This window comes from Hemicordylus capensis, chromosome 6 (assembly GCF_027244095.1).
Source record: "Hemicordylus capensis ecotype Gifberg chromosome 6, rHemCap1.1.pri, whole genome shotgun sequence".
NCBI lineage: Eukaryota > Metazoa > Chordata > Lepidosauria > Squamata > Cordylidae > Hemicordylus > Hemicordylus capensis.
The window spans coordinates 111,385,457-111,411,859 of record NC_069662.1 but is presented as its reverse complement, the minus strand read 5'-3'; the positions used below and the strand labels follow the sequence as shown (position 1 = coordinate 111,411,859).

General features: G+C 42.7%; 1 protein-coding gene across 13 annotated transcripts in view; it reads left to right on the top strand.

Annotated features, from left to right (window-relative positions):
• The window catches only part of KAT2B (lysine acetyltransferase 2B), a 63,186-nt gene extending 37,204 nt beyond the window's left edge, over positions 1–25,982 (top strand). For 8 of the 13 annotated variants that reach the window (XM_053264114.1, XM_053264121.1, XM_053264110.1 and 5 more), the window contains exons 7-18: positions 870–976; positions 2,212–2,337; positions 6,227–6,363; positions 9,516–9,727; positions 11,706–11,832; positions 14,178–14,288; positions 22,351–22,494; positions 23,589–23,703; positions 24,785–24,821; positions 25,034–25,097; positions 25,213–25,297; positions 25,628–25,982. In XM_053264114.1, the coding sequence (XP_053120089.1) occupies positions 870–976; positions 2,212–2,337; positions 6,227–6,363; positions 9,516–9,727; positions 11,706–11,832; positions 14,178–14,288; positions 22,351–22,494; positions 23,589–23,703; positions 24,785–24,821; positions 25,034–25,097; positions 25,213–25,297; positions 25,628–25,821 (1,459 nt within the window). In that variant the 3' untranslated portion in view covers positions 25,822–25,982. Of the gene's footprint in view, positions 1–869; positions 977–2,211; positions 2,338–6,226; positions 6,364–9,515; positions 9,728–11,705; positions 11,833–14,177; positions 14,289–22,350; positions 22,495–23,588; positions 23,704–24,784; positions 24,822–25,033; positions 25,098–25,212 lie in introns of all 13 variants that reach the window. The other 5 variants (XR_008310257.1, XM_053264111.1, XM_053264112.1 and 2 more) reach the window with 5 other exon arrangements.
• The last annotated feature ends 421 nt before the right edge of the window (positions 25,983–26,403 follow it).

The window sequence follows — 26,403 nt, the reverse complement described above, 5'->3', positions numbered from 1 at the left end:
TATTCCTATCCTAGAATGCCCATTACAGTTGGGTTGATTCCAGCATAGGAGAGGGTTTCTCTAGCTCATAGGAAAATATGCCAGACCAAATGTCTGAGCTGCTAAATGTCTTTTTATGCAACCTAGACAAAGATCATATAGAGTAGGGGTGACAAAAATGCTCTAAGTAGCACTGGTTTCAGTAACAGATGTTTAAGGTGCTTAAAACATGTGTTTAAGGTGCTTAAAACATGTGTTTAAGCATCTTAAAAGTGCACTGAAATAGTCAAGTGAATTATGTCACATCAGCACTATGCTCTTTCTCAGCTGTATTTTGTGTTAAGTTTATCATTCACTTTTGTGACCTGATCCAGTTGCGAACTGTGTTTAAATTATTCTTGTTTTCATTCATATATATATATATATATATATATATATATATATATATATATATATATGCAATGTTCATTACAATGTTACAAGCTATGTTTCTTTTGGTAGATGAGGTTCTCTTTAATAATATTTTTATTATTATTAAATATATAAATAATACATATTGGCTGACATCCTGACTAAATTACTTAGTGGAAGCCCTATTCAAATGAAGTAGTCCTTTAGAGTAATTCCTGAGTAGTAGTACTGAGTAACTTAGTCTGGATTATATTGCAATTTATATTGCAACATACCACATTGCAACACAAAATCTGATATAAACATCCAATCTATTTCCCTGTAATATAAAACAAATTGCACATATCATTTATAAGTAAATATTCTATACTCAATTGTATTAGTTCATATATACTCAAAATATTGCATGCTTACAGAAATTAATTTGGTAGATAGGATTTAGACAGGATTCTCAATGTTACTTCAACTTCTTTCTTAAGGTTTCTATCCATGTTGGAGGAAGAGGTGTATAGTCAAAGTTCTCCTATATGGGATCCTGATTTCATGGCTTCCTCATCTCGAAGTGCCCAGCTAGGCATCCAGACAGGTAATTGTCATGTAATGTAAGAAAAGCCGTAGAGACGGAAGGCCTGTTTTGCCCCACACATAAGGGCGATCACCCAAGTGCAACAGAACATTATCTATCCATGCTTCTCCAGTTGTTGTTCTTCAGCACTGATGTTATTGCGTCCAGATGCAACTCTGTAGTTTACATCCTACGCAGTAACACACAGAAAGGTGAATGTATAACTAGACATCTATAACTAAACATCTATAGATCTATATATACATCCTTTGGGCAGGGGGAGGAGGAGAAGAAGAGGATGTTGCTATATGGTTGTGAACTTACAAAGCGTAGCTGTCAGCTTGAGAGAGTACCAGAAACTAATATCAGAAATGAATTTTAAACAACCAAGTGTTTGATAATAACCTTACTGATAGTACAAGAGATCCTCGTTATTCACGGAACTGCTATTCGTGGGGTATAAAGTAGACACCCATTTCCAGTATCTGCGGATACTATCTCCAGTGACCGCAGAGGTCACTTCCACCCACCATTTTGTCTAAAGGAGCCATTTTGTGGCTCATTCCTTCAAAAAATCAGACTATTTTTCACATTTTGGGGAAGCATTTCGTCTTTGGGGGGGACATTCCTGGGCAAGTGGGGGACCCGTGGAGCATGCCAAAGTACATTTTTCCTCTGCTCTGGGCCATTTGGGGGCATGTATGTATGTATGTATGTATTTATTTATTTTGCTTTCCCCCTCCACCCTGGAACCTTACCCCCCCTCCCTTTCCCCATAGTTGCATTGCCTCATTACCTGCGGTTCTGTTACTTATGGTAGTAGGCAAGGAACGGAACCCCCGCGAGTAACGAGGTTCTCCTTTATTCATATAGTATTTCCCCTAAGTTCTCAGTGCACTTTATATACATTGTCTCAGTAATAATACCATAGTCTAATTCCTTATAAGATAGCTCTTGTCTTGGAAGGGACCATAATAAAGCCCAGGTTTTATGTGCAGAAGTGAACTGTTTAGACCCTAGCATTTCTGGTTAAAGAATCTCAGGTAACAAGACTGAGAAACACTAGACTGAGACCCTGCTTGATAGAACTCAGGGTGGACAATGCTGGTCTTAATGGTTAGTTGGTTGGGTAGCCCATTACATCTCTTGCCTTACATTGGTTCATGCTGTAGGCATAAAGGAGATTTCAGTAGAATCCACACCGCAGCTTGCTCACTAGTACCTTAAGTTTTGTTTTTCTTTTTATGTGATTGTAGTCATCAGCCGTCCTCCTGTGGTAAGATCTGTTTCATACAGTGCAAGTCCCTCATCTCTAGAGCAGCCCAGTGGTGGAAGTATGAGTCCTGCTTGTAAGGCTTCTTCTGGCCTGGACCCAACCATAGGTAAGAGACATGGAATTCACCTTGTGCTGTTCAGTTAACCATCATGGGCACAACAGGTGTGGAATTTCTGCCATGAAGTGAATAGGAGCTGAGCCATGGGAGAGCTGTGGATGTGCCAGTATTACTAGGCTACTCTCTGACAGGATTCTAGTGTGTTTTGGTGCAGTATCTGTAATTCATTAGGTCTGTTAAGGTTTTTAGAGGGTTTAATCTCGGTTAGGGATTTCCAGGACTCCACTTTGTATCTTGTTTTCAATGCGAGAACTCAGTTTGATTTATTGAAGTAATGAAGTGAGGGTAAGTAAATGCATTTCCCCATCATTAATTAACCACAACATGCCGCCACAAATTGGGGATAAAACCATGCAAGCCTTTGCCCTTGAATCTGGACCCAGAGTATGGTCTAAGGGCATATAATGCAGCCACCCTGTTGAAGCTAAGCAGGTCTGGGTCGCCTCCATACCTGGATGGGTGGCTGCATGGAACCCCATGTACACCCCTTTGAGTTCCACCATGGAAGAAAGGTGACACATACCTGTCTTAAATAAATAGACTCTCTTATTGTAAAAATGAAGGCTAAAGCTCTAGGCATGCTCTCTAGGATGGCCCGTAGAACCCAATGGAATTTACTTCTGATATAGGTATATTTAGGACTGAACTGTGATATCTCAATTAGAATAGTCTTCAGGGAGAGAGGGGCAGAAATGCCCAGTGTTCAGCTATGAACATGCATTTCATGTGCCCCAAATCAGCACTGAGCCATGATAAAATTCTCATACAGACAAGGCCATAAGTCTTAGGTACATAGGAAGCTGCCATATACTGAGTCAGACCATTTGTCTATCTAGCTCGGTATTGTCTTCACAGACTGGCAGTGGTTTCTCCAAAGTTGCAGGCAGGAATCTCTCTCAGCCCTATCTTGGAGAAGCCAGGGAGGGAACTTGAAACCTTCTGCTTTTTCCCAGAGCAGCTCCATCCCCTGAGGAGAATATCTTACATTGCTTGCACTTCTAGTCTCCCATTCGTATGCAACCCGGGTGGACCCTGCCCCAAGGGGACAAGTCATGCTTGCTACCACAAGACCAGCTCTCCTCACCTGTTCTCTTAATTTTCCTCTGGCCCATGGACTCGAAGCCGCCTAAAGCAGGAACAGAGCTTGAGGGAAGAGTGCCTTCTCACAGCTTGCCAAATGGAAGCTTGTAGTGTTCACTGTTCAGACATGCAAACGTGGAAGATTTTCAAGGGCAGCTTCTGGAGCGTCTATAAAGCTTTCATTCTGAACTGAGGAAGCTTTCCCCCCCTTTTAAAATCAGGATTCTACACTTCTCTTCTCCCCCACCTCCCACAAAGCAGTTAATGAAACAAGTCAAAATATGGCTATTTTTAGCTTATCTTGGGCCTAAAGTGCCAAGCTGTCTCCCTGCAGCTTTTATGCCATATGTGCAAAATGTTCTACAAGGAAAGCTTAACTGCAAGATTTGTTGATGCATAAACCAGAAGAGATACCTATCATAGCTGCTTTTAATACAGGTTTTTTTTAATACCAGTATCTTTTCCCCAGCAGAGGTAAAAGCAGCTTCAGGGAAGAGGGTGTTTGCTGTGGAAAAAAATGTCACTAGGGAAAAGAGTTAAGAAATCCTTCTCATACAGATACTGCACTTCAAATTGCAGCCCCAGAAGTCAACGGATAAGAAACAAAGAGGCTGTACTCATTAGTAGCCTAGTCCGGGCTAGGCTGCTCGTGTGGAGTGCTGGAATCCATGCGGATCCCAGCGCTCCCACCTAGCCTAACCCCTCTCCTAAGTCCAGCTCTTAGACGAGGTTAAGGGAGCAAGAGCTCCCTTAACCCAGCTGCCTGGCAGCCCGCTGCCTGGAGAGGAGAGCTGGTCTTGTGGTAGCAAGCATGACTTGTCCCTTTAGCTAAGCAGGGTCCATCCTGGTTGCATATAAATAGGAGACTTGATGTGCGAGCACAGAAAGATATTCCCCTTAGGGTATGGAGCCGCTCTGGGAAGAGCATCTAGGTTCCAAGTTCCCTCCCTGGCTTCTCCAAGATAGGGCTGAGAGAGATTCCTGTCTGCAACCTTGGAAAAGCCACTGCCAGTCTGTGAAGATGATACTGAGCTAGATAGACCTATGGTCTGACTCAGTATATTGCAGCTGCCTATGTTCCATATTCATTGTGCGGTGCCTCGTGGGCATAGCGTAGTGGTTAGAGTGTTGGACTAGGCCTGGGAAGACCCGGGGTTGAATCCCCATTCAACCATAAAACTCGCTGGATGACTCTGGGCCAGTCGTGTATCTCTCAGCCTAGAGCTCCTCGGAGGAAGAGGAGGATATAAATGTAAAAAATGAAATGAAATGAAAATGAGTCCTGGACTGCTGTTGCTCTGCGCTTCTCCTGGAAGTGCAGGTCATATGGGTGTGCCAAAATGATCAGGAGTGATTTTCTGGGAGACGGTAGGTTGAAAACCTGCCTCCTCTCCCCTCCCCACCTACTCATCCGCACCATCGCGTGAATAGCCCCCAAAAGTTCTAGAAATAGTATAACTAGCAACATGTAATGAGTAGTTCTGCTCTGATGTCTTCTCTGATAGCTTCTCTGATGTCACAGAGGAGTTAGGAAGCCTTTGGCAGCTGGCTGCTAAGCTGAACTTTGAAGATTTCATAATTAACTCTTAAGGCCAATAAACCATTTTTTTTTGTTGAATTAAAATGATTAGACATTTTCCACACACCATAGAAGCAACACTTGGTGCAAATTGCTTGGATTGCATTTTGATGGGAAGCTGTTCATCTCAGATACTTGATGCTTATCGTGTGTGATAATTTTGCTCTTCTGTCTATATTGCATGCACACATACCTTTCCTACCTACAGGTATTGTTTCTTCTTACAGCCTGGGCTAGTTTAATAATGCCTCTTATCAACATGAAAGTACTTATAGGTCAGAGGATACAGAACTATCCTGTCTCTTCAGATCTGAAGGCACAACCAGCTGTGCTTCCAGTTGGGCATAGTAATGGACAGGGAGAATGGAGGAAGGCCAACATTTGGGGTGGGGGGAGACACCTCTTCACTCACTGTGAAAATCCAGTTAGATAGATGGTATGAGTTATTCTGGTCCCAACATAGTCCCTTTCAGTTTTGCAAATTGATGAAGAAGCAGAACGAATTGATAAACTTTGACCGTTTGAATAGTGTGGATTTGAAAAGCACACCTGTTGCCCAGAGTTAAAGCTATTTAGATGTACCTTATCAGTACAACCTATTTCAAAGCCTAATTTCTGTCTTGCATTAAGCATTTTGTTTGTTGGTTTCCCACCATTGTATAGTTCTTTCTGAATTGTGTTGCTTCTGCAAGAACCCATCTTTTCAAATAGTGAACTATCTGCCTGTGCAGTCTTAAGCATGTTTACACAGAAATAAGTCTCCTTGAGCTCAGTGGAGCTTGCTTACCAGTAAGTGTGCTTAGATGTGCACTGAGAGCCATTTTTCGTAGGTAGATCTTGAACCAGTAGTCCCTTACCTTGGTGCCATTTTGCTTGATACATGGAAGCTGGCTTAGGTATCTACACTTCTTCTAAAACAGAGGTTCTCAAACATGGGCCCCCAGATGTTGCTGGGCTGCAGCTCCCCTCTTTTCCAGCCCCAAAGGCTTGGCGGGGTGGGGCATGACATGGGAAGCCAGTGGGAGCATGCTGGGCAACACTTTAGTGTTGCCCAACAGCAGCATTTTCACAGCTATGATTAACAATCGTTTTATATTTTCAAATCTGATAATTTTGAACTTCTGCCTTTTGATAGAATTCATATTTTGGTAGTGACAACTTTTTAAGTTGTTTAAATTGTTAAGTACTTCTTTCATTTGCTGTGGTTTCATTACCCAGGAGAGAAGAGAAAAATTAATGACCCTTATTCCATGGAAGATACTAAGAAACCGAGAGTTGTCGGAGATATTCCTATTGAACTAATCAATGAAGTGATGTCAACCATTACAGATCCAGCTGCAATGCTTGGCCCAGAGGTGAGAAATTTAGCTTTGGCAGAATCCTCCATCTCAGCTTTGCAACACAGTAAATCACCTTTATTAGCTACAGATGCCAATAGGTTCATTGTAACACCTAGCTTTTGATTTCAAGTGATTTAAAATATTTGATCTCACTCGGTGGAAGATCATCATTCAACATGATGCTTAATACAGCCTAAACAAATTATTCTAAATCTCAATTAAATTTTCACTCCTCCTAATTTTATCACACTCTAGGCAGCTTACATATAATATCGCAATCAGTTAATACAGTATTGTAAAATTGTGAAATTAATGAAAATCATCATGTCCCCTTTTTCACTTATGTGAGGAGAACTTTGCTGTTTCAATTGCTGGTTTAAAGCAAACAGGTTGGTTTGATGTCCTGGAGCCACTTCATATGAGTGTCCACCACTGCATGTATCCAGGGTGGGGACATGTTGAGAATGTGCCTGTCCTGACATCACTAAAGAATGCCCGACAGCATGTCAGGACATCATTAATTGCATGAGAGGGGAATTCATCTGAATTTTCCATCTGCATGCACTTCAAAGCCCTATTTAAACCATTTTGGAGCACATGTATAGGGCAATTGGATGATCACCCTTTGTGGCTGTATCAGTTAAATTGGTAAAGAGCTAGCAAAAGTTAATTACAACTCAGTCACCTTAAGTGGCGCAGGGGGGGAATGCTTGACTAACAATCAGAAGGTTGGTGATTCAAATCCCCGCTGGTATGTTTCCCAGACTATGTCAAGGAAACACCTATATCAGGCAATAGCAATATAGGAAGATGCTGGAAGGCATCATCTCATACTGTGCTGGAGGAGACAATGGTAAACCTCTCCTGTATTCTACCAAAGAAAACCACAGGGCTCTGTGGGTGCCAGGAGTCAAAATCGATTTTACGGCACACTTTACCTTTAAGTCCCATTTCAATCTGTTTCCCTGAAAATCTCAGAAATTTATTGGTTTGCTAGATTGTGCCCTGTTCTTATAGGAGGGGTCATTAACTAGGTTTTCCAATAGTCTATGCTAAGAAAGTATAGGGGGGTAGCAAATTGTTTCCCCTATCTTAATTGTGACCTGTAGACCTCCCCTCTTCTTTCTCCATGTACATGTATTCTTCTCTTTTAATTTCACCTGACTATGTTTTGTCCACTATTACCTTTCTCCTCACTGATGTTGCTGCTACCTGTTAACTCCTGTTAACTGAGCAAAGAGGCACCTTTTAAATGGGTGATGCTCCCCCCCTGCTAAATTGTATTTATTTATTAATCATATTTATATGCTGCCTGATCTCTAGATGGTGTACATAATCCAAATTACAATACAAAAATAACAAACAAAACACGTTCACAGAATAAAAGCAATTCACAAAATGAAGCAGTTAAAATAATTCCACGGGACAAAAATAATTAAACTGTTGAAAATTAATTGTAATAAAAAGCCTGAGAAAACAGGTGTGCCTTAAGGGTCTTTTAAAAAGTATTCGGAGATGGAGAAGCTCTTATTTTAACAGGGAATTCTTTCCAAAGCCCTGGGGCCGGCCACCAAGAAGGCCTGGCCCTGAGTCGATTCCAGACGACTGTAACTGGGCCTCCCCAGATGATCCTAATAGGCTGCAGGGTTCATGACAAAGAAAGCAATCTCTTATATACCCTGGAAACTGGAGAAACTATCCCTATCCAATCCCAGCACAGCATCCTGCTGACAGCTGTTGCTGGTGTCTACCTTGTGTTTCTTTTTAGATTGTGAGCCCTTTAGGGACAGGGAAGCATCTTTATTTATTATTTATGTTTCTACGTAAACCACTTTGAGAACCTCTGTTGAAAAGCGGTATATAATATTTGCAATGGTAGTAGTAGTACTAATAATATTACCTGAAAGCTGCCTCTTTGGGGATGATAGTAGAAGGAGGGGGATCTGAGGACGTGCTTTCCTACTGCTTGTTTATCAGTCTCTGGATCTTTAAGCCCCAAATGGCCTGCAATTAGTAGCAGCGATCCCAAGGAAGAGGTAGGTAGGAAGGGAAGGGATTTGTGTGCTTGGCACTTTGACATGAAGGCTACCAGTTGCCAACTATTCTTTCGTAGCTGAGTTTCCAAGTGAGGCACAATTTGGATTACACTACTTGTTGTTCTCACACTTCAGTCATCTCCTTGTATATGTTGTGGTAATTAGCAAACTGTGATTGATAGGTCTTGGATGCCAAGAAGCCAAATGTTACTCCAGAAAGCAAACCGTGCATGGCAGTGAAACCTTGATCATGCAAAACAAACAATTTAACTGGTATCTACATAATACTGAAGTAATGTATTTAAGCAAGGCACCTTAAGTGGTGCAGTGGGGAAATGCTTGACTAACAAGCAGAAGGTTGCTGGTTCGAATCCCCATTGCTGCTATATTGGGCAGCAGCAATATAGTAAGATGCTGAAAGGCATCATCTCACACTGCGCGGGAGGAGGCAATGGTAAACCCCTCCTATATTCTGCCAAAAAACCCCACAGGACTCTATGGGCACCAAGAGTTGAAATCGACTTGACAGCACATGTTACCTTTACTTTAATGTATTTAAGCAGCTGGCACATCTATTTTGAATGAGTACCTTTTTGGTTTTTGAATGAAGATCCAATGTGATTACAATATCATGGTTTTGTTTAGTGTGAGTGCATCCTACAGGCATATTTTATATTGAGACTTTCAAAAAAGAAATTCATTTATTTGGGCCAAAGAGAGATTTCTTCTTACAGCTGCAGTTAGTGGAGTCTCCTGTTTGAGTGCTCCATCATTCTGTTTTGTGCAGCAAGCATCTAGCTGTGTTAGGAATGTGTTAGGAAACAGAATACATTTCGCCCAGATTCTTAAAATACTATTGTGGTTGAGATTTAATGACTGTTAAAACTATATTTTCTAAACTATAGACTGAAAGCACCCAGATCGTTTATACTTCCCCAAAGGCACAGTCTTGTCTAGTTGATAGTTGTAACTGCAGTCCCAACTGCACTGTGTGTTCCATCAAAACAAATTATGCTGAGTTCCAAATGTGCTGAATTTATGTGGGGGGTGGGGGTAGGGGTGAGAGGGACGGATGTAGCAAAAATTTTGAAATGTTTCCTGAACCTTTTGTCGCTCCTCTCTTTCATGAAGCAGACTAACTTTCTGTCGGCACATTCAGCCCGGGATGAAGCAGCAAGGTTGGAAGAGCGCAGGGGAGTGATAGAATTTCATGTAGTTGGAAATTCCCTAAATCAAAAGCCAAATAAAAAAATTATGATGTGGTTGGTTGGCTTACAGAACGTTTTCTCACATCAGCTACCCAGGATGCCAAAAGAGTATATTACTCGTCTAGTCTTTGATCCGTAAGTATCTTCTCCCCCTGCACCAAATGGAAAGGTAGAGCAATACGTGATATTGTTTTAATTGAATGAACTGGTTCTAAAAACTGAACTGAAAGCAGGTTTTTAAAATGATGCATTCTTCATAGATTAGATATTCAGAGCAAAATTTAAAAAGATGATGAAAACTAAAAGATGGCTATTCAGTTTTCAGCCTCTCAGAAACCTGAGGTATTTGTAAACCTCCAAATTCCATGATCAGAATGAAATATATAGGAAATGAGCAAAGGAGACTTGATATATCAGGTGACTGCTTCCAACTTCAAGAAATAGGTCAAAGGAGACAGTAGCAAAGTAGGTACTGTGGTGCTTTATAGATCTTGGGTGGACTGAATGGGGGATCTAACCACCAATATTTAAACTTAAGTTAACCTATGAAAGTGCATTCTAGTTGATGGTTCTCTAGTAAGTTATCCAATTTTAATATATGTGCTACTGGAGTGAGCACTAGTAAATAGGGATGTGCATGAACCAAGGTTTGTGCACTGGTTCGGCACCACAGGGAAGGGAGCAGTAAGCGGGATCTTTTTTTTTTAAAGGAGAGCAGGCCCTTACCTTTTCTCCGTTGCCGCATGCAGCTTCCTGTTGTGGCTGAGATTGTCCCAAAAACCCACATGTGGCGCTGGCATGCACATGGCGTCTGCGCAAGTGTGGACACCATGTGGGTGCTGGCGCCACATGAGGTCTCTTAGGATGAGCGCCACTGCAGGAGGAAGCTGCATGTGGCAGCGGAGAGCAGGTATGGGCCTGCTCTCATTTTAAAAAGTGAGCCTGCTTGCCGCTCCCCTCCCTGCGGTGCCGAACCGGTTCTGATGTTGTCCGAAACGGTTTGGCGCCAAATCTTGGTTTGTGCGAATCCCTTACTAGTAAATTATCAAGCAATCAAAATGTCAGTGGTGGTATATTCCTCTGAAATCCTTTCTTCATAATGTAATGGGTCTCATATTTTTTTATGTTATGAGGGATCCAGACTGTTAGTAATAAGGGGATCCAGACTGTTAGTAATAACTAAGCACTTGTGAAATAAATGAGGGAAGTTACTCATGACTAATTTAATCCTATTAGTTCTAGTGGGACTTAGTAATGACTAACTGAATATGAATGCAGCCACTGCCATTGTATTTTTATTGCATTTGTATGCCTTTTCTGGTAGCTGGCCTGAATACATTTTTGTACAGAAAGGCAGGGTATAATTTAGTTGTTATTTTGGAATATAATGTATTTGGCAAACCTGGGTGCCAAAGAACTCCTTAAAGAAAGAAATAATGAACCAAACCCTTCATTTTTATGACACAAATAAAACACAGCCACAAATGTTTGTCTTCTCAAACGAAACACCATTAAACAATTTCTGTGTTAATTTTATCAAAAATCAACACAGGTTTTATGTTGATTTCTCCCTGGAAGCGGATTGTTCTTTGCATGTGTGTGTATGTAATGGTAACAGGATACCATTATTTAACAGGATGCTGTTAAAGAATAACAGCAGTAGAACAACGGCATTATCTGAATATTAGTGTTGGGAATTCAGACAATATAGATACTCCTATCTCTTGAAGAAACAAATAATCCTTCAGTATATAATCTAGAAAGCCATCTATGTTATGCTTTAGTTCTCATTTGGATGGGAGCTTAGAAAATGCTGAAAGAACTATGTTAAAATGGCCCCATCTTTTGAGTCATTAAAAAAAAAAAGAATCACTATCAGCAGCTCTACTAATCTTAATGTAGAATCTTGCTAAAATATTATAATTGCTGGTGGAAAACATAATAAATGAAATAAAAGTCATTTGCATTTATTATCCATGCAGAACATAACGTTGGTAACAGATTTATGCATTAAAAGTATTTTTATGACAATGTCATGGATGTAGAGGTGTATGTGAAATATATATATACCAATTGTCAAATAAAACTGATATAAAGATATGTATTATTACAGGAAACACAAGACCCTTGCATTAATAAAAGATGGTCGTGTGATTGGGGGTATCTGTTTCCGCATGTTCCCATCTCAAGGATTTACAGAAATAGTATTTTGTGCCGTGACTTCTAATGAACAAGTCAAGGTAAAAATAGTATTCGTGGAAATGTAATATATTAAATTACTGTATAACATGCAAGCAAAATTGAATTTTATACTGTCACACCTTGTGCAATGTGTGAGAGAACATTGTACAAGCTTTTGTTCTAGAATTGCTCTTTATATTACGATGATGAATATAATATTTTAATATTCAATTAAAAAATAATTCCAGTCCCTTTTAATTGTGTTGTAAATAATTCCTTTTTTTCTAACAATAATCGAGAAGGAAAGTAGCATTTTGGGAGAAACCTGTTCTTACTCTGTAGCCCAGTTGGTGGGGGAGTGGAGTTGCAGGCCCTATGTGGGGCAGGATGTGCATGACGCCATCTGCTGGACACAAGACTTCGTGCAAGTGGGGCAGCTGCTTTATATAAGCTGGCTCCACCTGCTTCATTCTAGTCCACAAGGAAGTTTGTCTTCCAGCTGCCCACCCTTTTACTTCAGTGAAGAATAGCCAGTTGCCTGACAGGGCTGAGTAGGACTTTCTTATTCTTACCTGATTGGTCACTGGTGTATTTTTTTCCACCTACTCTTCACTGAAGTTTCTGTTGTTGGGGCTGATCACTAGGGCTGGGAGATCTTTAAAGAGTATAGCATTGGTCACACTGGGGAGTGCAGGTTGATGCTCATATTCAAACCGAAGCACTCTCAAGGAGAAATCCTTGGAAACAGCCCCTCAGGGTTCTGTGGCTCGGGGGGTATCTAGGAAAGCAATGCCTTTGCTCGACTCACCCTCTTAGAGTTTTGGAGCAGGGTGGGGTGGGGTGCTGACAGGCAACTCCCCCTTCAACACAGGAAACTGGCAGGGAGGCCACTATGGCGGTCTGCTAACTGCTGGCAGCCTCCAAGCTTGATTGTTTTGTACATCAGTGGGTAAGGCAGTCCTTGTGGTGAGGCTGCCCCCCCGCTCTGGGGCGGAGGAGTTGCCCATACTCTAGTTAAATTACCTTTATGTTTATTGCACTGTTGCTAGGGATGTGCACGAACCAATTCAGCGCCTCCTTAGGGTTCGGTTCAGCGCCGAACCGGCTTGGGTGCCTGCAGTCACATGGGTTCAGTGGGGCGGGGAGCGGTTCCCTTAAGAAGCAGGCCCTTACCTGCTCTGCTGCCACCCCGCCGCTTTTCCAGGCACAGCGCAAAGGCCGTGTATGGCTCTGGCGTTGTTTCCCGTAGCTTGCGCATGGCATCAGCACACAGTGCCACAGCTGCTCATGGTCTATAGTAGAGCGAGCGCTATGCCTGGAAAAGCAGCAGGGTGGCAATAGGGCAGGTAAAGACCTGCTTCTTAAGGGCACTGCTCTCCGCCCCGAGCGGCTGCCTGAGCCCATTTGGGCACATCTCAAACTGTTGCAATTAATTTAGATAGTTAAAGAAGTGCAGCCAAATTCAGCCTGTCATGCATGTCCTGTCTTCATTGGGATGTGGAGGCCCTTTAGTGTCAAGTTCTGTAAACATTATTTCATGATATTAAAAGTTCTTTATTTTACCCACAATCCACTTCTGTTGCAATTCTTGAATTTAATTGCATTGACTCCAGATTAAAATGTAAGCATTTCAGTCTAACTGGATTTTTGACAAAATAAAGCTGGCATGTCTGGGTTGACTTCCAAAATCTTGACTTCTCCCAGCAGCAAACATATTCTTTATGTTTTCTATCGTGGATGCATCAGGTCTACCTGCAAATAGGAGAGAGTGCAGATTTTTCGGCTGAGTTCTGCTCCCCCTGCCTTCACTTCTCAAATGACACATATAGACTCCAAATTGAATGCTGACTTCATCTTCCTCTTTGCGCCTTGGATCAGTAAAGCTGTTTGCTTTGGGGTTTTTCTCTAGCACAGGTGTTTTGCCTTTTTGTACCTGCAGAACTCCCAGATCCTTAAGTATTACCCACGGACCCCTATCCCATCCCATCTATATAATTTTCATAAGACTCCAGTAAAAAAATTACAGAAAAAATAAGTACTCATTTTTCTTAGTTATTTTCAAGAACTTTATTCTAGCTTATAAGGAAGTAAGTTGAATGTATTGCAAGCAAAGATTTTTCATGGACCCCAGGTTAAGAACCCCTGCTCTAGTCCCTCCGAAAAAGCTGCTCCTGAAGATCAGATCTTCTGGAGTAGGACTCAACATGGTGTGAAAGAGTCCATTTGAAGAAGAACATTGGCAACATTTTCCCTTTGTGAGTAGAAGCACTTCCCCCACATGGGGTCCCATGCAAAGTTTATAGTATTTATTTTATATATAAACAGAGTTAATAAAATGTGGACTTCAAGGCTGTAATACTTTGTACTCTTCAAAAATCAAATTATCCTCATAATTTCTTTGTAGGGTTATGGAACTCACCTAATGAATCATCTGAAAGAGTATCACATTAAGCATAATATTCTCAACTTTCTTACATATGCAGATGAATATGCAATTGGCTACTTCAAGAAACAAGTGAGTCATCCTAAGAATGCTTTTAGACAGTGCAAGGAACTGAAATGTTGTGATTGTTAGTAAATATGGGGCAAATTTTTATTAGCTTCATGCTTACGGAACAGCTAGGGGAAAATAGCAGTGCGGTTTCCCTGCCTTTTGCCACTTTAGATCAGTGCCACCTTGATCTCTTGCTGGCCTGATGGGTAAGCTGTCCCAGGAAAGAAGTATTATCTCTTGAAGCTGGAGATAGTTGCACATAAACCTTCTTCTGGTTGCTTTATTGTGGTGATTTTCCATCCCTGTGCTGTATGTCTAGTGCCAGTTACTTTGTATTGCATGAAATTTTCTCTCCAGGCCCATGTGCACAACAGGTCATCCAACACTGGTGACAAAACTATGTGGTAGAGAGTAATAGTATAGTGACTGATGGTAGTCATCAAAGGCAGGGTGTGAAAATGCACTATGAGGAAGTCACTGTGGTGGAGATAGTGTGGTGTGTAGTGGTTCTTCATTTGCCTCTTTTACCCAGAGAAATAATTACCCAAGGAAAATACGAAGTAGATGGGATAGTAACACTGGCTGATATGTTCCACAGCATAACGTAGGAGGTACAAATCCACCTGCATTGCTGTTGATTGCTCTAAATAGCCTGGTGATGGTGATACACAAGAGGGCACTACTGGTACTGCTGACTGGCGTAACCATACATTGTGTGCTGTTTCCATTGGGAATAATGGAAGCAGTGTGCGACATGTGATGTGTTCTAGTACTGCCCTCTTGTGTAACACCATCACTTGGAGATTTAGAGTCCTGTAGCTGCATGGGCAGGTCTTTTTTTTACTAGCATTCCCTATAACCACACCCACCCTGTGGTCACACCGACAGATGCAATAATTCGGGGGTGGTGGTGGTGGTTCTGTTGAAGTCAAGGATCATGTCGCCTCTAAGGGATGTGCTAGAATGAATTTATTATTTGTTTATTTGACATATTTATATCCTGCCCAGAACTTGCATCTCTGGGCATGGCTCATGTTAAAATGACAGGGAATGCCCACTGAAATGCACTGGTTCCTTCCAAATGGCCATAGGAATGCATAGAATTTCCAAATGGCAAATTCAATGTGGACTATGTTGCAGAACAATCTGAAGCCATTCTCTCCCTTGCCCTCCCACTGCATGTGGGAATAGTGGACAGTCTTTAGCCAATGGTAGGGCAATTTTTAAAAACAAAATCTTTCTCTTTGTATTTCTTTCTTTCTACGAATATGGCAGATATTTATATACCACTTTTCAAAAAAAGTCCCCTAAGTGGTTTACATAGTTCTTCAATGTGGTCTCTGTCTTTTACACAAATGGGCTTTGCGCCTGCGCAGAGACTTCGTCGGAATCTAACAAGCTCAATTCTCTTGCCTTAGGCAAGAACCCGCCCCACCCCCAGCCACTATATGCGGCTGTGCCACTCCTCATTCCTTCAGTCGTTCGTCATCTGTGCTTCAGTGCACATCGTCGAGTCGGCAGCTTGACGGCGAGTAGAATTCTCTTTTCCCTGGCTGGTTTCTCATTGCTTCCTTTCCTTCTTGTTTTTTAAGTTGCTTTCTTCATGTAGTTGGCATTTTTTCTTGGGCTATTTTTTGGTTTCTCAGCTTTCTTCGGGCTCTGTTTCTGGATGGGACGGAGCGTGGTGGCCTATCGGCCCTTGGTGTGCATGCCAGGCACTACCAACTTCAAGAAGTGTGTCTGGTACAGAGCCAAAATTCCTTCCCCCAATACTCACTCCGAGTGTCTCTTGTGTTTGGGGGAAGCCCACATAGTTGCATTGCTAGAAATTCAGTAAACAGGCTCGCAAAAATAGGACTTCTCGCTTGAGCACAGCCCTGTGGGATCTGGCTCTCCAATCTTCGGAAGCCTTGTCTTTAAAACGCGCAAAGCAAATGGCTTCGTCTGCAGCATCGGATCGCCCAGCACCCACTGCAGTGGAGACCAAGGATGTAACTTAAGTACCAGTATAGACAACTCCCATGATACCTTCTTTGGCTTTAACAGAGCCTGTGACGCCTCCGTATAGTCCTGCCATCATGGTACCAAAGTCATCTACGGTTTCAGAGGCTCTGATACTCAAAAAGAAAAAGTCTGAAGTATATAGAGACCTACCAGTGGGGCAACATCTTCCCCTGATACCCAAGACGTTAGCCTCATTGACTCCTCCTCTTGAGATCCCAACAGCGAAAAATTCTAAAGGGGATTGGGATCGCGCGGTCGCCTGGTCACAGTTTGACCGCGTTCTCTGGTGGAAGACTCCCTGAATTTAGTGCCCGCTAGGTTTCGTTCCAGCCTGGAGCGTTCAGTGGTATCTGAAGAACGGGCCTACGCATCTTCAGACAGAGGGGCCTATTCCCCTGCTCAACATTTGCATATTCAGGTGAGTCAGGAATATGCTTCTGTTTGAGATCATGCTGATCGCTGGGGATCAGAAGAACGCCCAGCTGATTATAGACATTGGGGCCACCGTGAGTCTACATACCCGGATCGATACTGAGGAATGGAAGACTGTTCTCCCTTGGTTGCAGTGGAGCCAGTCTATCATGCTTGGCACCGGGACGTGAACTCCTACTGTCAGTACCCTGGAGATTATCAGGGAGAATACTCTGACTATGACCAGCCTCAATACGGATCCTGCCATGTGGAGTTTCCCTTGTATGGACCCTACAGTTTGGCGAGAAGTTTGCATGGATCCCCGTCACATTCAGAAGGGAGGCTACATTCCTGCTCTCCACTTAGTTCCCCACAGGACCAGGTGGGGGAGTACAATCCACCTCCTGTGGCTCCGGCGTTGCAACAAACTGCAACCCCCATCCCTGATGCTGCCAGAGGATGTGCCGGCCTCAGTACCGGATGAGGCTCCAGTCAAGGCAGTCTCTCTGGAGGCCTCAACTCCCATTGCTCAGGACTCCTTGGCTCCCCCAGAGTCTGATGGGGAGAGTGATAACAGCTCCCAAGGTTCAGACTGTGCTTCTCGTGGATCATCCCCGCTGGACATCTAATCAGACTCAAAGCCGGTCTCCCCATCAGAAGACTCAGGCTTTAGTCAGCTTATGTGGTCCGCATGGCTTCGGCTCTGGGCATCATTCTCGGCACCCAGCAGAAGGTCAAGCTGGACCCATTATTCAGCTTGATTGACTCGGAGGCCAAGGTACCGGCTGCTTTACCCCTCAACTCGGCATTGCTTGGTGTTATGAAGGGTCACTGGCAGAGGCCAGTTACCCTCTCCCAACCTAACTGATGCCTAGAACACTTCTACCGAGTGCAGGTGTAGGGCAACACGGCGTTCCTGAAGAACCATCCTGTACCCAACTGGTAGAAGTGTTATTGAAGAGGTCCAGAGGTCATGGCCAATCAGCGCCTGGTGATAAGGAGGAACGGAAATTGGACTCCTTTGGGAGGACTTTACTCTGCTTCTGACCACCAACAACTATCAGGCCTACAATGGGTGGCATAACCTCTTCCTGTGGGAGAAAGTGAGCCCGTTCCTTGACCTACCATAGGACAAGAGGGATCCTGCGAAGGCGTGCTTTCGAGAGGCCATCCAAGTGGCCAAAAAAGAACTATATTCTGCTAGACATTCAACGCAATGTGAAGCTAAAGTGATGTCCGCATCCGTGGCCCTTCAACAGCATGCTTGGCAGCGGTCATCTGGCCTAAACTATGAGGCCCGTACCAGGGTGGAGGACTTGCCCTTTGAGGGCTCCAGTCTGTTTGCAGAGCAAACGGATGAGACTCTGCAAAAGGTGCAGAAGCTGAGAAGCACGGTGCAGTCAATGTCCTACACGCCCTCGAACTCTAAGCCTCAGAAGTCGGCCAAATGGTCACCTTACCAGCTTCAGAGGGCGCCAGCTCAACATGGTTCCCCCTCAGGGCATTCCTTTTCTGAACAAGTTCCTGCCCCGGAATAAGCCGGGCTCCCAGCCTAGGAATCAGCAGGCCCCAAAGCAGTGTCTGGGACCGTACCCAAAGAAGCAATGATTCAGGGCGCTTCTGGACTCGCCTGGCCACGTTTTCAGAGAACCGGGACAAGGTAACTACAGACCAGTGGGTCCTTATGATAGTGCCTCTGGGGTATGCCCTGGAGTTTCTCGGTACAGTACCAGTGTGGGGTGGTGACTACCCCGTACACTCGGGAGTTGGACCAGGAGGTCTCTGAAATCCTATAAAAGGATGTGATCAAGCAAGTCACCAATCTGGACAGCCAGGGTTTTTATTCCCAGTACTTTATTGTACCGAAGCTGGACGGCAACAGGCGTCCGATACTGGACCTCAGGGCCCTAAATCATCTCATATACATAAAGTTTTGTATGTTGTCCATGCCCACTATTATGACTCTCCTAGAAAGAAGCATGTGGATGGTCTTTCTAGACCTGAAAGACACATATGTCTCGATTCACCCGCAACATCGGCACTTCCTGCGCTTTCAGATAAAAGGGACGGCCTACCAGTTCAAGGCCTTGCCATTTGGCCTCACAACAGCACCAAGAGTATTTACAAAATGTCTAGCCCCAGTGGTGGCATTCCTACAAGAACAGGGGTTGCAGGTGCTGCCTTACCTAAACGATTGGCTTATCCTGGCGAGCACCAGGCAGGGGGTCCTGAGGGCACTGGATGTGGTCATAGATATCCTGCAGGACTTGGGGTTCTAAATATATATATATTTAAAAATCACAGTTGGAACCAACCCGCAGGATTCAATTCATAGGGTTCATATGCAATATGATACTCTGATCATATCTGGGGAGAGTTTTCCTCCCAGAGGCCCACATAAAGGTGCTCAAGAGGTTGGCTGTGACTGTCTGGGCGGGCGTACCGCAGTCCATGAGGTCCGTACAGCGCCTGCTGGGCTACATGTCAGCCACCACTTATGTGTTGCCCCTAGCACGCCTCCGTATGCACATCATCCGGAGATGGTTTTTGGACGTGTTCGATCCCCTACGGGATCCAGGCCATATGAAGTGTGTACCCCCTCGTGACGTATGACTGGTGGCAGGCTGGTGGATCAAGTACCGTCATCTGGAGATTGGCACCCCCTTCCAGTCTTCCAGTTCCTGTTTCGTGGTCACTACGGATGCATTGGAGCTTGGTTGGGGAGCTCACCTGCAAGAACTTCACCTCAGCGGTCATTGGACCCCAAGGGAGAAATCACACCACATCAGTTATTTGGAGCTGCTGGCGATTTTCAACGCTCTCAAGGGGTTTTTGCCAGGTCAGGCTGTGACGATACAGACAGACCATACAACTGTGAAGGCCTATGTCAGTCAACAGGGTGGCACGTCTTCCAGGGGCCTCCTGTTTCTGGCTCTAGACCTCTGGCATTGGTGCGTAGAGCATGCAGTGTTGCCCCACACTGTTCATATATAGGGCTCCCTGAATGTTCAGCCAGACTCCCTGAGTAGGATGGCAGTGGTTTCCCACGAGTGGGAATTGAAGAGGAGGGTTCTCGAGGACATATTTGTCAGGTGGGGTGTCCCAACACTGGACCTTCTGTCTCCCGGAACAATGCACAATGTGCCAGGTACTGCTCCAGGGGAGGGAAAGGTGAAGGGTCTCTAGGGGATGCCTTCATCTTGTCTTGGACAGGCCCTCTACTGTATGTGTTTCCCCTGCTCCCTCTTCTGCCAAGGGTTCTGCACAAACTGAAAAGAGATTGGGTCAGGGTGATCCTGATTGCCTCGTGGTGGCCCAGAAGGGCTTGGTTTCTGTTCCTGAGGCCAGTGGTGGCAGACTGGATACATCTACCGGTGCCACCAGACCTGCTGTCCCAGGAGAGGGGAAGAGTACTCCATCTAGACCACCAGGCCCTTCATCTGGCACTGTGGAAGGTCCTGCCAGCTTTCCCTTGAGGTTAAGGGAGGTTCTGGTGGCTTCTTGTAAGCAGTCCACTTAGAAGGCATACGATCATAAATGGACTCGCTTCTGTTCGTTTGCATCATTACATGGGTTTGATACCTGTAAATCTTCTGTACAGGATATATGTAATTATTTGTTGGCTCTTAAAGAATCAGGGTTGAAACTCTCTTCACTTGGTTTATTTGGCTGCTGTTGTGGCGCATTCCCCTACAACCTGGGCTTCTTGGTTTAAGGACCCGGTGGTTAAAAGTTTTCTGAAGGGCCTGTCACATGTGTTCCCAGATGATCCTGTAATGGCACCAGCCTGGGACCTCTCCTTGGTCTTGGAGGGCTTGCTGTGGCCACCCTTTGAGCCACTGGCCTCCATTGATCCATGGCTGCTGAGCTGGAAGGTTGATTTTTTTGGTGGCTGCAACTTCCGCCAGGAGTGTGAGTGAGTTGAGGGCACTGAGGGTTAACCAACCGTACCTGCAGTTCCTTAAGGACAAGGTGGTTCTCAGACCTGATATACAGTTTCTGCTCAAGTTGGTGTTCATGTTTCATCATTCGTCACCTCTCATCTTACCAGAATTTTTTCTGAATCCTTCAGATGCAGAGAGGAGGTTGCACCGTCTGGACATCCGAAAAGCTTTGTCATTCTATGTCCAGAGGTCATAGGAAGGAAGTGGAGGAAGATCCCCTCGTTTGTCCTATATGATGGTCCACGAAAAGGGCTTCAGGTGCCGGCCCAGTTTTTATCCTATTGGATAGTGTCTATTATTGAACTCTGTTACCAGTTAGCTCACAAACAGTTGCCTGCTACTGTTAAGGCACGCTCTATTTGGTCAGTGGCAGCCTCTGTGGCCTTCAACCGCGCTGTCCCGTTAGATGCCATCTGTCAGGCAGCTACCTGGGCTTCGCCCCATTCGTTTATTCAGTATTATGCTATTGATGTTAGAGCTCGAACTGACACTGTATTTGGCAGGAGTGTGCTGCAGTCCATTTTCAGTTAATATGTTTGTCTCTGAAATAAAGATGACTCTGGCAGATTACATATTGTTTCTGTTCTTTCCTCCTCCTTGGGTGCTAGCTTGGTATGTGCCCATTTGTGTAAAAGACAGAGGCCACGTCGAAGAACTACAGGTTACTCACCTGTAACGTTGGTTCTTCTAGTGGTCATCTGTCCTTTTACACGCCCTCCCATCCTCCCCACGGGGTTCACTGAAGCTTATTGAGGGAATGAGGAGTGGCGCAGCCGCATATAGCGACTGAGGGCGGGGTTCCCGCCCAAAGCAGGAGAATTGAGCTTGTTAGATTCCGGCAAGGTCTCTGCACAGGCGCAAAGTCCATTTGTGTAAAAGGACAGATTACCACTAGAAGAACAAACATTACAGGTGAGTAACCTGTAGATAGATATAAGTAAACAAACAAAATGACTCCCTGTCCCCAAAGGGCTCACAGTCTTAAAAAGAAACATAAAATAGACTGGAGCAACAGCCATGGGGTGGTGGTGGTGGCTGTGCTGGGGATGGATAGGGCCAGTTGCTCTCCCTCAGCTAAATAAAGAGAATCACCACTTTAAAAAGGTGCTTATTTGTTCATTTAGCAGGGGACTAACGATCTTTCTAGTAAGATCAGAGCTAGGAAGAGCTGCTACCTGTTTGTTTGGATCTGCTGGTGTCCAAAAGCTTATACTAAAATCCTGGATTTCTTTATTGTTTTGACGGCCAACTCTCACTTCAGGGACCAAAAATGGCATTCAGTGTGAGCCCAGAAATTCTCTCTTCAGGCAGTGAGATGAGTCTTCTCTCTATACTTTCAATATTCTATAGGTCCCAGAGGCTTAAAGGACCATTTTGGTTTTTCATTGAGCTTTAATTTACACTTTGTGTACTTGGGGACAAACACATGTATGGGTTTCATTCCAAAGTGGTACAGATTTCACCACCAAAGTTCTCTATTAGAGGGGATCACAATAAATTTTGTGCTGTATGGTCTGTTTGTAGGTATGTACTTAATTCAGACAGATGTATGTTGGTTGGCCTGTGATAGAGTTCCCTCTAATTCTTGCCTGAAAACATGAGGACAAAGGTCACCAATGCATCCCAAGAATTCTGGGGGCAGCAGTTACAGTGACTTCAGAAGGCTACTAAAAAGAAAACAGAACAAAAGCTCTACATTGTAACCATGAGTTTTCTTCCCTTAGGGTTTTTCAAAAGATATTAAAGTACCAAAAGCAAAATATGTTGGCTATATCAAGGATTATGAAGGAGCAACTTTAATGGGATGTGAATTAAATCCAAGAATTCCTTACACTGAATTTTCAGTCATCATTAAGAAGCAGAAAGAGGTAAACTGTGATCTTATATATTTCTCAAAAATTATTTTAAAAATCAATTCATATTTAGGTTTATTAGGGATAATCTTGCACATTGCCCTAAGCCTCCTGGGGAGGAGAGCTGTTCTTGTGGCAGCAAGCGTGAATTGTCCTCTTTGCTAAGCAGGGTCTACCATGGCGTGCATTTATTTTATTTATTTAACATATTTTTATACCGCCCAAAACTTATGTCTCTGGGTAAGTTGAATGCGAGACTACGAGAGAGCACTGTACGATATTCCCCTTAGGGAATGGGGCTGCTCTGGGAAGAACATTTGTATGCTAGCATGAAGAAGGTTCCAAGTTTCCACCTGGCTTTTCCAGATAAGGCTGGGAGAGACTCCTGCCTGTAACCTTGAAGAAGCTGCTTCCAGTCTGTGTAGATAAGCCTGAGCTAGATAGACCAATGGTCTGAGTTGATATAAGGCAGCTTCCTATGTTCCTAAGCCCCTTGGACGAATGGTGAAATAAAATGTGATAAAATATCTTCACTCCCCATGTTACAAACCAGCCAATCAATGTTCAGTAAAAGTTTAAAAGATCCCTTGTTTAATCTGCCATTTATAGCTGTAAATAGAATATTTGGAATTGATGACACTGGAGCTCGTGAATTTGGTTTACTCTTTAAGTATCCTAATTTAATAATGCATTGGAGCCTCCACATTACATGGAGTGCTTCTGTCAGCAAGAGCTGCCTTACTGACTTTAATAGAGGGGGCAACTTCACATGCAGAGCTACCATTCAAGCAGCCTATACATATCACAGAACATATGGAGTTGATACTGGGCTATAAATTGAAAGCAACATTTTAGATCGAAACCAAGAGACATCTGCAGTAGGTTTCATCCAATAAATTAAAAATAATTTTGTATACATGCACTCACTTCAAAAGGATTCATCCGCTGCTCAGTAGGCTCAGATAAGCACTGTGCTGCAGATGGAGACTTCCAAATCTACAATGTTTGAGAAAGACTGCTTAAGATATATGCTTCAGTGCCTGAAAACTCACTCTTGACTTTTCTTCAATAATTAAAATTCTTCTTTCTATGCTATACATTTATTATAGATCATTAAAAAATTGATTGAAAGGAAACAAGCTCAGATTCGGAAAGTTTATCCTGGTCTTTCTTGCTTTAAAGATGGAGTACGACAGATTCCTATAGAAAGTATTCCTGGAATTAGTACGTACTATTTTCTGTCATTATCGTTGGGCTAGATAACTTGTTTTCTTATCAATTTTGAGTATGTTTTCAGTGGTATGGGGAAGAGACTGGATTTCCCTGTTTTGCAGTGGTGTTCTTCAAGTTGATTTATGAAATTTTTGTGCAGTGAGCAAGCTCACACAATCACCAAGTCAGAGTGCATGCCCTCCTTGCAGGCATGGTGTGTGAAACTGTCAACTGGTAGCTCCCAACCCATCCACCCAAGATTCTATCCACTTTTCTGCTTGCTTGGAACCAAGGTTTGAAGTTGGATGGAAAAAGTTGATAGAATCTCAGGTGGACACATTGGGAACCACCCGTTATGTTATTTATATAGTGCTTTAGTTTTGTAGTCATGGGCAGCTTTTACAATTTAATGGGCAATCAGCTTTCTGTTCTGCTGTCCAACAGATATTTTCAATACAATTCTACACAGGAGTAAATCCCAGTGAATTCAGATGAACGTGCTCTTAAGTACATAGGATTGCAGCCTATACACATTTGTCCAGAAATCCCAAATAGGCCAACAGAATTCACTTGCAAGTAAATCTGTATAGGATGCCAGCCTTAGACTTGTAAATGCAGAAGCTTTTTGCATTTTTTGAAGAAGAGTAAAAGCTTCAGAAACTCTTTTTGCTACCTTTCTTTTTTGCTTAACTTTGCTACCTATTTCTGCTTAGAGTATGCTGGATCAGGCAGGGTTTGCACTCAGTGGAATTTGACACTTTTTCTATGAACAGCAGAACCCCATGCCACACCTAAATGAGTTTGGGCACATGAAGATGATTTAGTAGCAAAATTGGAGATGAAATGGTTAAATGAGTTAAAGATGTTTTTAAACTGTTGGTTCATGCTGTATAGGAGCACTGAGGCATATGATTGAGTACTGCAGTGCCCTACAAAGCAAACTAGATGATGGGATTGCTGTGCTGTAGCTGTCCTCTTGGGATTAGTGTTTAGTGGGGTTGGACTGTCATTTTATAATAGGTTCATATTGAATAGTTTCTTTATCTAAAAGTAGTATTTCTTCTTAAATGCTTTAATTTTGTTTGCTGTATAGGAGAGACTGGCTGGAAACCAAGTGGTAAAGAGAAAGGGTAAGCGTTTGGACAAAAGAATGAAGAAGCCCTTCTAGGGTTCAGAAATTACCTGTATTTCTCATATTTATACTTGCATCTGTTGCACAACTAAGTAACTGAAGCAGTACATTTTTAGGAATTAACATATTTAATCTGTGAGCTATTGCATTTTAAGTAGCATTATAAAATGAAAAGCATACATGTTAATCTTATCTAAATTTTCTTTCAAGTAAAGAACCCAAAGATCCAGATCAGCTTTATAGCACACTAAAAAACATTCTACAACAGGTGAAGGTGTGTACTGATTAATTCCTTTTCTACAAATATTTTGGAGCTCTCTCTGTTATGGAGAGAAAGAGAGAAGGAGCATCTATTTACATGGCATTTCTTTTTTCCACTTTTACCAAAGAGCCACCAAAGCGCTTGGCCTTTCATGGAACCAGTGAAGAGAACAGAAGCTCCTGGATATTATGAAGTAATAAGGTTTCCCATGGGTAATGCCATAAACCTTTATATCTATATTTTTAAAAAGGCTTCTCAAAACAGGAAATAGAAATATATAATCTTAAATTAAGTATTTAGCTGCATTAAGAGAACTCTGGGCAGGAAAAATATTACTTTAAGTACTATCCAAATATGTAGTAAGTGGTTATTTCCGTACAACTGTTGTCTTCAATACCACTGAAATAAAATTTGCCAAAGTCTTTAAGAACAATAGAAATCAGGTTCTTATTATTAAGGAAGGGCAGTTTTGAAAAGATGCTTGCAGACACAGGGCATGTCAATATTATAGGAATAAGACTAATATTTGTGTTCCTATACAGATCTGAAAACTATGAGTGAGCGACTTAAAAACAGGTACTACGTTTCTAAGAAATTGTTCATGGCAGATTTGCAACGAGTCTTTACTAACTGCAGAGAGTACAACCCTCCTGAAAGTGAATACTACAAGTGTGCCAATATACTGGAGAAGTTCTTCTATACAAAGATTAAAGAAGCTGGCTTAATTGACAAGTGATGATTGTCCTCTTATGCAATCAAGATACTAATTTAAGAGTAGAATATGCAGCTTCAATAGAATTGAAACTCATGTTTAAAAAAACCTCTGTTTTATTAACTAGCACTTTTAAAACATGTAATATAGAAGAGTTTATTTTATTAAAGTACTTTTTAAATGTACACCTGCATGTCCTTTTGCAGTGTATTCAATAATACATTTTTATTAAATGTATTGCACAAACTGTTTGGAGATTTGAAAAGGGAAAATTTTCCAGGCAGTGAATGTTTAAGCTTAATGTAATGCAGTATCAAATTGTAAAATAGCTTTTTATTTTTTACAGCAAAGATGCTAATGAAGGGGGAAATGAATTTTATATATATTTTAATGAAACACAATTAAAAGAAGGTGCTATGAGAGAGTAGAAAAGAACTGCTATAAGGATGAAAATCCCTGAATAGGTGCAGACTTTCTCTATGAATTTATGATTATTAGTATTTGCTTTTGCAACCACTAATGTTAAAGAAAATCTGATATGTTTTAGTCATGCTGACTTTAGTTACATAGGTCAGAGGTCCAAAAAGGATTTCCAAATCTGTAGTA